General features: G+C 42.2%; 1 protein-coding gene across 5 annotated transcripts in view; it reads right to left on the bottom strand.

Annotated features, from left to right (window-relative positions):
• The window catches only part of TDRD3 (tudor domain containing 3), a 345,653-nt gene that overhangs the window by 163,885 nt on the left and 168,047 nt on the right, over positions 1-13,721 (bottom strand). For all 5 annotated transcript variants that reach the window (XM_074988725.1, XM_074988707.1, XM_074988715.1 and 2 more), the window contains 3 exons: positions 13,207-13,278; positions 10,749-10,898; positions 9,809-9,946 (listed from right to left, as the gene is read on the bottom strand). In XM_074988725.1, the coding sequence (XP_074844826.1) occupies positions 9,809-9,946; positions 10,749-10,898; positions 13,207-13,278 (360 nt within the window). The remainder of the gene's footprint in view (positions 1-9,808; positions 9,947-10,748; positions 10,899-13,206; positions 13,279-13,721) is intronic.

Below are 13,721 nucleotides of genomic sequence, written 5' to 3'. Positions count from 1 at the left end.
TGACAACACTTGTATTCCAAGGATAGTGTTTGTTTAATATGAAATCAAATAAAAACAAAACATCTTAAGCACTGCTCTTTGTCAATTACCCCTTGTTTTAATATTTTTTCTTCTTCCATACTTATGAACTGTTTAAATATATATATTTATAGATGAGCGGGGGGCTGTACTTGTGCCTGTGCGCACACAGCCTCACTATTAGCGTTGCAGGCAAATTTCAACCTGCCCAAAAGAAAATTCAGCCTGACCAAGGAAGGAAAATGTTGGTGGGAACATCAGTCAGTGGCCATGCAGCTTGACTGTCTGTACTCCCCTTGGGGATGGAAGGGTATGCATACTGCAATGGCCCCAGATGCCACGTGGAATGTGGTGGGAGTAAGTGCACGGAGGTCTCAGAATGCAGTTCTCTGTGGTCTGCACAGAAGGCGGACACAAATCTTTTGAATCTGTAGGTCAACAAGCCCCTCCTGTATGTCTGTCAGTCGCTCCTTCTGTATGTCTGTCAGTGTTATAATCTCCTGCTTCATATTACACCTTTTCCCAAGCTTTTCTCCTGTCTGCACTACTGCGGTCAATTCTGTCTGCAAGCTTGATCCTCCAAACCCTAAGTATCTGCAAAAAGGCTTGCAGGCTCTCTTCAAAGCTGTATTTCCAGCTATGAAAAAAAAATAATACAATGTACAGAGGACCTATTGTGAACGTTTTCACAAGATAAATGGAAACTTGGTATAATGAACTCATTCCCCTTGATCCACACAAGATACAAGCACTATATTCTCACTTCCGTTTGAAATACACTGACCTCCAAGAAAGCTTTTTTACAGAGAATTCATGTGACATCCCAGTACTCAAATATTCTGCAGGGTACCTTCTCCATAACTGTACAGGGGAATGAGCAGCAGACAGTAATTCTACCTCTACTGGTTATTTCACTACCTCTTGCAGCTTGATAAAACATGATTAAATGAACATCTGTGTCCCTGCAATATCAAATCACACTGCTGTCTTGTTCCTTTCCCTTTACAAGGCTACATTATATACCACTGTATGAACTAGTTTGACTGCTCTGGAGTCCAAAAGAGGTCCTGGCTTCCTCAGTTACTGAATTCCCAGATGTTCTGTCCCCTCCTATTTTCTTCTTTGTCCAACACTTCATCCTCACACTCCACTCTGGTAAGTTGTGAGTCTGACTGTTCCCAGTCTTCATGGACAAAGTCAACTTCCCCATGATGGTCCCAGATGATGCAGTATGGGAAGGTGGAGAGCAGCCATCTGTGGGGAAGGAACAAGGTCTGAGCTATCCAGAAAAAATAGACATGCACAAGTCCATGGGTCTGGATTTAATAAACCCCAGGGTACTGAGGGAATTGGCAGAGGTCATTGCTGAAGCTTTCGCCATTATCCTTGAAGACTCTTGGAGATCGAGGGAGATGCTGGATGACTGGAAAAAAGCAAATGTAGTGCCCATCTTTAAAAAAGGAAAGAAGGACAATCCAGGGAACTATAGACCCGTCAGACTTACCTCAATCCCTGGGAAAATAATGGAGGGAATCCTCAAGGAATCCATTTTGAAGCACTTGGAAGAGGGGAGAGTGATCAAAAGTAGCCAACATGGATTCATGAAAGGCAAGTCCTGCCTCACCAATCTGATTAGCTTCTATGACGAAGTAACAAGCTCTGCGGACACGGGGAAGTCAGTGGATGTGATATACCTCAACTTCAGCAAGGCTTTTTATGCGGTCTCCCACAACATTCTTGTCCATAAGTTAAGGAAATATGGATTGGATCCTTGGACTAAAAGATGGATAGAAAGCTGGCTTGATGGTCGGGCCCAATGGGTAGTGGTCAATGGCTCAATATCTGGATGGCAGTCTGTTTCAAGTGGAGTGCCGCGAGGCTCGGTTCTGGGGCTGGTGTTGTTCAACATCTTTATTAATGACCTGGATGAGGGACTGGGTTGCACCCTCAGCAAGTTTGCGGACGACACAAAACTAGGGGGAGAGGTAGATATGTTGGAGGGTAGAGAGAGAATCCAGAAGGACCTGGATAAATTGGAGGACTGGGCCAAAAGAAATCTGATGCAGTTCAATAAGGAGAAGTGTAGAGTCCTGCACATGAGGCGGAAGAATCCCAAACATTGTTACAGGCTGGGAACCGACTGGCTCAACAGCAGTACGATGGAAAGGGACCTAGGGGTTATGGTGGATGAAAGGCTGGATATGAGTGAACAGTGTGCCCTTGTAGCCAAGAAAGCTAATAGCATACTGGGGTCCATTAGGAGGAGTATTTCGAGCAGATCCAGAGAAGTAGTTATTCCTCTTTATTCGGCACTGGTGAGGCCACATCTTGAATATTGTGTCCAGTTTTAGGCCCCCCCAGTATAAAAAGGATGTGGATTTGCTGAAGCATGTTCAGCGAAGAGCAACAAAAATGATTAAGGGTCTGGAGCACAAGACCTATGAGGATAGGCTGAGGGATTTGGGCTTGTTTAGTTTACAGAAGAGAAGACTTAGAGGTGATCTAATAGCAGCCTTCAACTTCCTGAAGGGGAGCTCCAAAAAGGAGGGTGAGAAACTGTTCTCAGTGGCGTCAGATGGCAGAACAAGGAGTAATGGTCAGAACTTGAAGAGGGAAAGGTGTAGGTTAGATATTAGGAAAAACTACTTCACCAGACGGGTGGTGAAGCATTGGAATGCGTTGCCTAGAGAGGTGGTGGATTCTCCATCCCTTGAGGTTTTTAAGTCTCGGCTGGACAATGTCCTTGCTGGGATGACTTAGTGGGTGTTGATCCTGCTTGAAGCAGGAGGCTGGACTAGATGACCTCCTGAGGTCCCTTCCAGCCCTGTGATTCAAATATCCACAGAGCCCTTGGAGACAGTGGTGGGGTCACTCTCAAGCCTGGTGTACATTTTCCTGAAAACTGAATGTCTACAGCTCTGCAGCAGAGCAACTGTTAGCTTCCCTTGCCTTCTGGCACACCTGCTACACGGCTCCTTGACTTTCACGTGGCACTGCTGCATGTCCTTGCTATGGCTGGGGATGTAAATATCAGTTAAAATAGTTAACCAGTTAAACAATTAAAGCTGTACAATCTAATCGGTTAACCATCCATGGGCAGCACAAGGCAGCCAGGGCTGGAGTCCCATAAGAGGCACAGGACTGCTCCAGGCTAGGCTGGCACTAATCTGACACAGCTGTGTCTGGGTTACTGTCTGCTCACTGGGGTTGTGCTGGTACGCTGGTGGCCAGGGTCCCACCTGCCTGCCATGCAGTTGTGCCCCCACATGCCAGCCTGAAGCAGTTGTTCCTAAAGTCCTTCTGCGTGGCCTGATGCAGCTGGGACAGCTCCAGCCTAGCACAGCTCGCCATCCACAGGGGTTTGGACAAGTTTGGTTCAGTGGTTACCCAGTAAGCATTCTGCAAACCCTAATGCTTACTGGTTAACCTTTAACATGACTAGCTGTAGCCCTTCACTCCAAAGACTTAAGCAACCTGTATGTAGTTATCAACATTCCTATGGCTGCATCAGAACTGTGTCTGCACCACGTCTATTTCAAGGACATCCATCGCCTTTCGTGTACTCCAGGCACGCAAAGGTCTGCAGGCACAGAGCCCCCATGGTCAGCCACATAGCTCCTATGTGATCTCTCCATGCTGAGCAAACAGGAAATGGCATTTCAAAAATTCATTAGAAGGCAAGGGGCATGCCAGCCCCTCAAAAGAGAGACCAGAATGGTCATGGGGGGTAGACATCATGACGCACCTCTTAAGGTCACTTAAGTTGACATAATTGCATGGCTAGAGTGATACTTCATTGTTCTGACTATGTCAACCTCAGTGCCATGCCTCTCTTGAAAGTGGTGTTAAGTTAGTCATGTGACGACGGCAGAATATTATAATCTAGTTTATGAAAAATTCAAGTTTTTATCTTCATATAAATGATATCCTCATACTGCGGTGGCATATCTCTCAGAAGCATAGGATATAAATGTAAGAAACACCTACCATATGAAATGATCTATGACTTAAATAAATAAATAAAACTCTCATTAGTTTTAAAATTTTTAAATCCAGTACTGGAAGCAGCCACCTTGTTGAAAACAGATGGTACTTATGACCAGAAAAATGCTGAATCATGGGAGGTGACTACCTCATGGTCCATTCCTTGTTGTGGTGAGGTGGCTTGTGTGTCTCAAGAACCCAGAGGACTATGGCAGCTGGAGCTAAAGCTCCTGGAATGGTCACCCGAACTGGACAGGTCAAAGGGTAGAGACCAGACAAATTTGGATCACCTCTCCCCAAGGTGACGTGGTTGAATTAAGATTAAGAACCCTATCTGTGAAAAACTAAAGTTTCAGAAATATTGACAACATACCTACAGCTTGGGTTTCACCAGACCACCAGTCAGAAAACCAGACTGATCACATCTGTATCAGCAGTTCGTTAAGAAGACTGATGCAGGGTGTCTGCACTAGAAAAGGAGCAGATGTAAGTTCACACCACCATTTGGTCATGATAAAACTTAAGTTCAAGCTCAAGAGGTACTCCACAAAAGTGTCCAAGATGGGATTGAGATTCAACACAGAACAGCTGAAGGATTTAGAAACAAGAGCCATTTTCCAAGTGGAGCTGTCCAACAGATAGGCACCTTCTGGTAAATCTCATCCTGAAAGATGCTATCATGGAACAAATTTGGGAACACACCAAAACAGCCTGGAAAAAGATCTGCAATAAAACATTGGGAAAGAGGACAAGGCATCACAAAGAATGAATCACAGCAGGAACTCTGACGAAAGTGAAGGAATGAAAGGAAGAAAAGCAGCAATGAACACCAGCAAAACAAGATGTCCATCAATGAGGCATTCAGAGTACACTTTTCAAAAAACTAGAGGACACTGATTTTGCTGATGATGTCACCCACCTTTCACAGAAACAGAAAAGCATGAAACAAAAGGTCTCAACACTAGACAAAACTGCCTCAGCGATTGGACTGAGCATTAACAGAGGAAAGACCAAGACAAGGAGGATCAACCAGTCCAACACCACATTGGGAGGGCATGAGCTGGAAGATGTGGCGCAGTTTACCTACTTGGGGAGCATTATGGAGGAACAGATAAGAATATCAGTGCCAAAAGCCATAAAGCAACAGCTGCATTCAGGACTCTCCATTCCATATGGAGTTCAGTAATAATATCTGCCAGGATGAAAATGTGGATCTTCAACACAAATGTGAGGAGTGTGCTCTAGAGACCTAGTGTACTAAAAAGTCTTCAAACCACAAGCTACAGACATTCATAAACAGATGCCTCAGGTACATCCTTCACATCAAATGGCAGGACTTGATCACAAATGAGGAGCTTTGGAACACAGCAAGACAAGAACCAATTGACCTTGAAATCAAGAGAAGAAAATGGGCATGGTCAGACCACACTGTCAGAAAACCATCACCCAGCTTTGTCCGTCAAGCTCTCACATGGAACCCACAACGAAAACGCAGAAGAGGAAGACCTCAGACAATGTGTAAAAGGTCAGCTGAGATTGACAGGTAACTGGTGTACTCCTGGAGCCAGCTAGAGGTTTTGTCCCAAGACAGACTGTAGTGGAAGAGACTTGTAGATGACCAGTGCTCCACGTGGAGTACAAGAGTTAAGCAGTAGTAGTAGTATGGGAATATGGTAGTAGTGATAGTAGTAGTAGTATGGGAGGTGAATATTGTCTAGCAGCATTACCAACATTTCCACTACTTATTAGCTTTTAGAAGACATTCAGGGATATATTAGACCTAATATCAACACAAAACACTGAGAACCAGGACTGGTGGCTATAAACAAAGTTTATGGGACCACAGGAAACTTGGCCACACTCATGATAAGTGCACATCCAGCTAACTGACATCATGCCAGACCATGGATGCTGCCAGACCAGAGAGTGCCAGATCAGAGACTTTCAACCTATGTTCAAATCCTGCTACATAAACAATTACTTGAAACCAGTCTCTAACCTGGTTTAATAATGGTTTAGCAATTGGAAGGAATAAATATATGGTAAGCAATTATTAACCGTTTCAAACTAGTTTGTCTCTTTTTTCGGCGCTGTCCCAATGTCACAAATGACACCTCTTTCCAACAATATGCTTGTCTCAAACAATAAAAAATGGAAATGTCAATTGCTGGATAGAAGGCACCATATAATACTGCAAGAACATCACGCTGCTCAAAACAGAAGAGGAGGAGAAACTCAAAAATGAGGAGAACTGGAAGCATGTGACTTCCAGGAGGAGAAAACCAATTCAAGTCTCTCCTATTCCAGTGAAGGGGAAAAGAGTACATGAGAACTGGCACTATTTTAAAGAAGTCTTACTGAAGGTACAGGAACCAACCATCCCGCTGCACAGGAAAAAATGTAAATACGGTAGGCAACCAGCTTGGCTCAACAGGGAAATCCTTGGTCAGCTTAAACTCAAAAAGGATGCATATAAGAAATGGAAAGGTGGACAGCTGACTGAGGAGGAGTATAAATATATAGCTGGAGAATGCCAGGCAATAATCAGGAAAGCAAAGGCACAATTGGAACTGCAGCTGGCAAGGGATGTGAAGGATAACAAGAAGGGTTTCTCCAGGCATGTTAACAATAAGAGGGTTATCGAGGAAGGCGTGGGGCCCTTACGGGATGAGAGAGGCAACCTTGTGTCAGATGATGTAAGAAAAGCTGAAGTAGCCAATGCTAATGAGGCACTGAATATGCATGTTAGCACCTCATTAGCCTGCTTCAAATTGCCTCATTGCCATGCCACCTCTAACGGAAGGTGGCTTGTGTAGAAGCAGCCTAAGGGGAAGTAGTGGGGAATACGATAGGGGTCTATAAAATGACTGGTGTGGAAAAATGAATAAGGAAATGTTATTTACTTGTTCCCCATAGCGTAAGAAGTAAAGGTCGCCAAAAGGGACTAATTGGTGGCAGAGTTAAAATAAACAAAAAAGTTTTTTTTTCTTCTTCTTGCAGCCTATGGTAGGCCTGTGGAACTCCTTACCAGAAGATGTTGAAGACCACGTCTTTAACAGGGATCAAAAAAGAACCAGATATATTCGTGCATGATAGGTCCACCAGTGGCTATTAATCAGGAGAGGCAGGAGTGGTGGCCCAAGCCTCTTGTTTGTCAGAGGCTGGAAATGGATGACAGGAGAGGCATCACTTGATGATTGCCTCTTCTGTTCACTCCCTCTGGGAAAGGCATGTCAAACACAAAATCCACTGAGGGCCACACAAATGAAAACCGATAGCTTTCAGGGCCACCAAAGAAAACGTACTTCTGTCGGAAAGTTAAGTATCAGAGGGGTAGCCGTGTTAGTCTGTATCTGCAAAAGCAACGAGGGATCCTGTGGCACCTTACAGACTAACATAAATGTATGAGCATAAGCTTTTGTGGGCAAAGACCCACTTTGTCAGATGCAGGTCAGAAAGTTGTAATTATTTAATATTATAGATTATGGTTCGGGTATATTTTATAATATTTTTCAGGTCTTGTTTGACTCTAATACAATAATTTAAATTGAGGATTTAACAAGTAATATGGACTTTACTGTTTTATAATTTTATTAATAGTTCAGAAAATTTGAGAAAAGACACACTCAGCAGTGAGGGAAGAGAGAGATAGAAAACACTGTTGAAAGCAGACCAGGGAGAAAAGCCAAATCATCTCAAAGAAAGAAGGGACAGATGGTTTTGCAGTGAACATGCAGAGACACATGTCAGGATGCCTCCATTCTATGACTAACTGCACTCTCGGTGCTGTCAGTTTCATGATCTCTAAAAATGAGGATAATTTACCACACAAGAAACTCATGAGATACCAACATGAATAAATGAGATTTGCGGCTGGAAGGAACGGCAGCAAGAGTCAATTTAAAGGAGCAGTATCTGAGGGGAATGGAGCTGTACAGACTCGGAGAATGAAGATTAGGGTTAAGAAAAACTGATTACCACCTGCTCACTCGTGGAACGCCCCGATGTTGTGTCGCTGAGGGTGTACTTAAGTCGGAACGTTTCCATTGTGCAGGGGCTGCTTTGTTGATCATTGTGACCAGGTTTGAATGATGCTTTGGCTGATTTTATGTATTTCTCTCTCACCTTGCTATGGGGTGGGTATAATACAGTGAACTCTCTCCCTTGCCCCAACAGCAGCCTCTCTACCCATATGGAGTTTAGAGATTCTACTTTCCAGATCCACTTTTAGTGGGCCACAGGAGACCACACAATTCAACATTCTGGCTTTTCTTCCTGCATACAGGAAGTGGGGAGAGAGAAAAGGGGCTGGGTGGGACTGGCTGTCCCCCAGTAGGGGAAGACATGATGCGGAGAGACACCGGGTAGCTATTGCACAAAGTCTGGAAAGGAGAATTTCTTTCATTTCCGCTGGAGGAGAAACATTGCCCTCTTGTACTCCCCTCACCTTCTGCCTTACACAGCACTCCCCCCAGTCCCTTGAGGCCTGCACTGCTCCCCATTACAGTGCAGCCCTCATTGCACTGCCTCCCACTGCAGTACAGCCCCCACTGCACTGCCCACTCAGGCCCTTTGAGGGTTGCACTGCCCCCTGAAGCACTACTCCCAGGCCCTACGAGGCTTGCACTGCACCCCCCCATACCCACTCCCCATATTACTCTGCCTCGTATTCCTCAGCTGCCCCTGCTCTGGCCCCTGTGGCTCCCCACCTGCAGCTGCCCCATGCAGGCACACCTCTCCTTAGAGCAGTCACACACACTTCTCTGGCACGCACAAGCGGCAGGGGAGTGGGACAAACACCAATCCTGGCTCCTCGGACTGTCCGTGTCCAGCATGTGCGTATTAAAACCCCCAGGGAGCAGGTTTTAATACGGATGTGCCAGACATGGACAGCCCAAGGAGCTGGGATTGGTGTTTGTCCCACCACCTGCCACTCATGTGTGCCAGAGAAGGGTGTGTGACCAGGCGGGCTGCACTTACATGTTTTATTAACATCTAGTTGAAAGCCGCAAAAAAACATAAGGCCACGTGTGGCCCCCTGGCACGAGTCTGACTTGGCTGCTCTGGGGCAGCTGATATTGGCCATTGTTGGAAGACAGGACACTGAGCTAGATGGACCTTTAGTCTGACCAAGTTTGGCCACTCTTAAGTTATGCACACCCAGTAACAGACCAAGATTTAAAAATATTGTTTTGATTAAAATTTATAGATTTCAGCCTCCTGCCAATGGCCACTATCTTACATAATGCACGATATTATTTGTGACCCAAACAACATGGGTTTCCAACATGAGAATGAACAGGAGTTTCCCTCCTCTTTTATTACGATCAAAATATCAGAAGCAGCACTTCACTCCATCCTTTAAGCACTAAACATCTGCTTTTATGATAAACCAATAATCCAGAAGGAAAATGGCTTCAAAGTGTCTTGCTTTGGGCTCTAAAATTGTGGTATAAAAATGTTATTGATCATAACAGTTAAGCTACTTTAACATGCAAGCTGCTGCATTTATTTTAAAAGTTTAAGAAAGTAAAGAACTGCTGTAATAAGCCTATCACACAAATATTACTACTTTGCAAATGCCACTTTTTTGTGTAAGAGTTTCTCAATGGTTGCAATATACAGCCTAATCAAATGTATCCTCCATGAGTTAGGTACTACACAAAAATAAACCAATCTTAACGAAGAGTAAAATATAAAAATCTTAATCTTTTATACAGAAAGAAGGAACACTCATTAGCTTGTAGTTTTAAGTCTACATGTTAAATATGGATATTCAAGGTTCTGTTCAGATTCTCAGCCTTACCAGTTCACGATAGACACCTTCATTTTTCCCCTCAGGTTTAATTTTTTCTTTCTGGAACACTTCTCTGTTTCGATTTCCTCCAACACTCACATTAAGATTGCTTCTAGTACTGCCACCACCTCCTCCAAATGTCTTGGTCTTTAGATAAGGAGGAAAAAATCCATACATAACACAGTGGCTAACTATAGGAAAAAAACTGTTAAGATTATCCTATTACAGAAAAATGCAGTAAATGTCACGTACATAAATGTTTAACAATCTCTTTGGCTATATAAACTATAATTTCCATAATACAAGAGTAAATTACGAGCTGGAATTTCCTTTCTTCCCTATGACCAAACAAGGCTATAAAAAGTAAAATTATGTAACTTTTAGGAGTTACTCTGAGGCACATCATTAAAATTAAGTTAAATGAAAACAGAAGGGGGGATATAAAATAGCCTGAGCATTAAACATGATAAATTCCATAGCATAACAATACTAAATACAATGAATCAAAGTTTTTCCACAGTTGAAAACAGTGATTGAATTTAGTAACTGTATTTATTACCTTAGTCCAAGCATCAAAATGACTCAAATACAGCCTGTCTATTAAATAAAATGTCCTTATTCAAATGGCACTGTTTGTCTAAAGCAAAACTGAATTATAAAATTCATGCATATTTTAGTAGAATTGATTTAGGGCAAAATCAGATCCACAAGATAATATCCCATGATTACTCTACATCTCATTACTGCTTTGGAAAACGGAAAACACACTCTGCTTTTCCACAGAGGCTTATTGGGTTAGATTTCCTTTTTTATTTTTCTGAATACTTGGTAGATGACAGAACGTAAGAAAACAGATACTACACGTCTCATAGTAAGGAGGTAAATACTTGATATAACTAAAATAATCAAGCATAGTAAGTAAAAGATTGCAGCAAATGTATATGCTAACCTCCTTGCTCTTTGTTACTTCTGCAATAGCAGCTGTTCTCTGTTTCTCAAATTCATCATTGTCTCCCACAGGCTTAGCAGTGCTCATCATTTGCAGAGTCTTTCTCCGATCAAGTTCACTGCTATCCACTTGCTCAGAAGAGACACATTTCTGGGACACAAAAACAGTATTACAGCACTCTATTCTCATTGGATTTACATAACGAAACACTAGTATTGTGTTAATGTTTTTTATAAAGTTAATCACAAAAAAATATATATAGCTAGGACAACTAAACGTCTTGATTCATTGCATATCTCTGGTCCATGGTGAAAAGTGGCCCTCAAACTTTCATCTCTAATGAAGGAGGAGAGGCTCAAAAGTTTGACATAAACTCTCACCCCCCAAGGATGGAAGGTTGTTGACAGGAAAATGTGACAAACAAGGTTGGAAGGGGAAGATTTCAAAAGCCAAAGTTAAAATTTTTGAATTTGGCTCACAAGTGCTACTCAAATTCATTAGGTAAACCCCTAAATAAAAAAAATAATCAGGGGTATTAAAGAAAATTCCACTGTCTTCTCAAAGACTAATGGGGGGAATGGGTGTCTGCTAACACTGAAAGCCCATTAAATCTAAATCTGCAGAACTGGAGGCACCTTGCAAGGTGCATTAGGGAGCCCTGTGTCCGAGACCTGGGAAGAAAGTAGCGGGCTCAGGAGACAGAGCTTGGCAGCGGGCTCTTTGCACTGTTTAGAGAGGAGAGCCTCTGGGCTCGCCTACCACAAGCTACTCATCACCTACCCCAGCAGCTGCAGCTCCTCCAGCCCCAGCAGCTCTGGCAGGCTCCTCTGGTGAGCTGCTGATATTTATTAGGGGAGGAGGGGGCGGTGCTGGTGGACAGCGTCCATTATTTCTAAAGTTCGTTAAATCAGGATCACTATATCAAGGGTTTACTCTAGTGTTTAACAAAAAACAAGCAGTCCTGTAACAATTCTCAGGATGACACATTGATCAGTTCAGTAGGATCAAAGGATCCACAAATATCACACAACTGACAGCAGGGCTTATTAGGGATCTTAAAAAAACCTGAAGTCTAAGCCTACTCCTGTAAAACATCCGGAATTCTCAGGGACACAACTAGATACCATTTGTTTTAGCTTTATGAGTCCTAGATATTGTGGTCTGAACAGAAAAGATTAAGCAGTCACCAACAGACATGGCTTCAGGGCCAACTGTGTCTTAGACCCCTTTTTAGTTCCTCTCAAATGAATTTCTTAACTGAAATCCTGGGCTTTCTGCACTTCACTCTAGGTGAAATCTCAGGTCTGTCCACTTACAGATTGGATCTCTAGGTTGCAGTCCACTGACTGAAAGCTATGTTAACAGCTGGACGTTGGCTCCTGTAAGTTTCATTTTGGAAGACCATAAAAGTGTACATTAGCAGTGACACAACAGTGTCTCCAAGACAAACATTATATGCTCATTCCCTAAGGTTATAATCAGTGCCCTTTTGTATTTAAAAAAAAAAAAAAGGAGAGAAGCCAATACTCAGCCATCTCCTTGCACCCATGCCGGTACTCAGTACTGGCAAGTACCAGCACACACACAAAAAAAATACTACTGGGTATATTGCATTTGCCTAAATGAGTTAATAGAATAGAAGAGCTAGATGTGAACGCTCCTTCTAGAAACTTCTCTATCTGTAGCTCCAAGAGGAGCAGTTTATTTCGTCCATACCACGCTCTCCCTACGCCTGCTAATCTGAGCATCAGCTTCCATCTATTCATAATCCACCCTCCTCCTTCCCAAAGAACATTTTTTCATAAATTTAGCACTCTCATTGATCGTAGGCTCAGTCTAAGAATAAACCATCCTAGCCTGAAAGGAATCAGTTGGAGTAATCACCAATAAAACAGTTTTTGTTTGTTTCCTCCAAGACACTCATATATGTCATTGTTTCATTTCTTATTGGTTTCTCCTTAAAAGTCTCTCATAATTTAACTCCTGGCAGTCAGGCAGGGTAATATAAGAGCTAACTGCAGGGACTATGATATTCATAAAAAATATCACACAAAATTTTAAATAACCATTGGGTTGCATTTTAAGATATTTTAGGATGTTTGGGGATTTTACTTTTTTTTTTTTTTTTTAATTATAAATGGATAACTTTGGTCATGACTTGAAAGCTATGAGGTGCTGGAGACAGCAAAGTTTCCAATCATCAAAGTATCAGTTTATCGCTGTGGTATACAGTTAACTATCATGGTTTTTTCCTCAAAAAAGTAAAAAGAACTTTATATTGAAACATCAAAAAGCATGGTATTAAAATGAAGATGTCATTCTTCCTGTTAGTCAATAAAATACTCTATTCATTCTAACAACAGAGCTTCCAGTCATCATTATTTTAAAATTATTCTGCAAAACACTTATCCTGATTACATCTACACCAAGGTCAAAAGTTAAATAAAGACTACTATACCTGCCCAAAAGGTACAAACGGGGGCGGTCCACCTTCTGTTCCAATGTTACTTCTATTGTGTTTTGATAAGCTCTGTAAAATTAAAACAAAGCTTTTGATTAATAAATTGCAACTGAAAACATGACAAGGTTATCTGACAAACATCTCACTATTTTGGGAAGCTAATGGAAGTGACAGGATGATAAAATCCGGAACATTATAAAAATGTTTGTGTTATGGATTTTATCAAACCTTAAGCATGAGTAATAAACTTTAATCAAGAAATGCCCTTTAATACCAATGTTATTTAGACAAGGTGAGTGTTTTTAAAAACACAGTTCTTTACAACATAAGAATTTGCTAGTCATTCGGTAATAACCTGTGCACTGTATCTCAATGTAAGAACTAGAGAACACTAAATGAAATTAATGGATAGCAGGTTAAAAACTAATAAAAGAAAGTTCTTTTCCACACAGCACACCATCAATCATTTTAGTTAGCTTGACGACCATTTATCATGGGTGTGCATGGTCACT

This window comes from Carettochelys insculpta, chromosome 1 (genome assembly GCF_033958435.1).
Source record: "Carettochelys insculpta isolate YL-2023 chromosome 1, ASM3395843v1, whole genome shotgun sequence".
NCBI lineage: Eukaryota > Metazoa > Chordata > Testudines > Carettochelyidae > Carettochelys > Carettochelys insculpta.
Note: the sequence above shows the minus strand (reverse complement) of the source record. Positions and strands in the feature narration are given on the sequence as shown.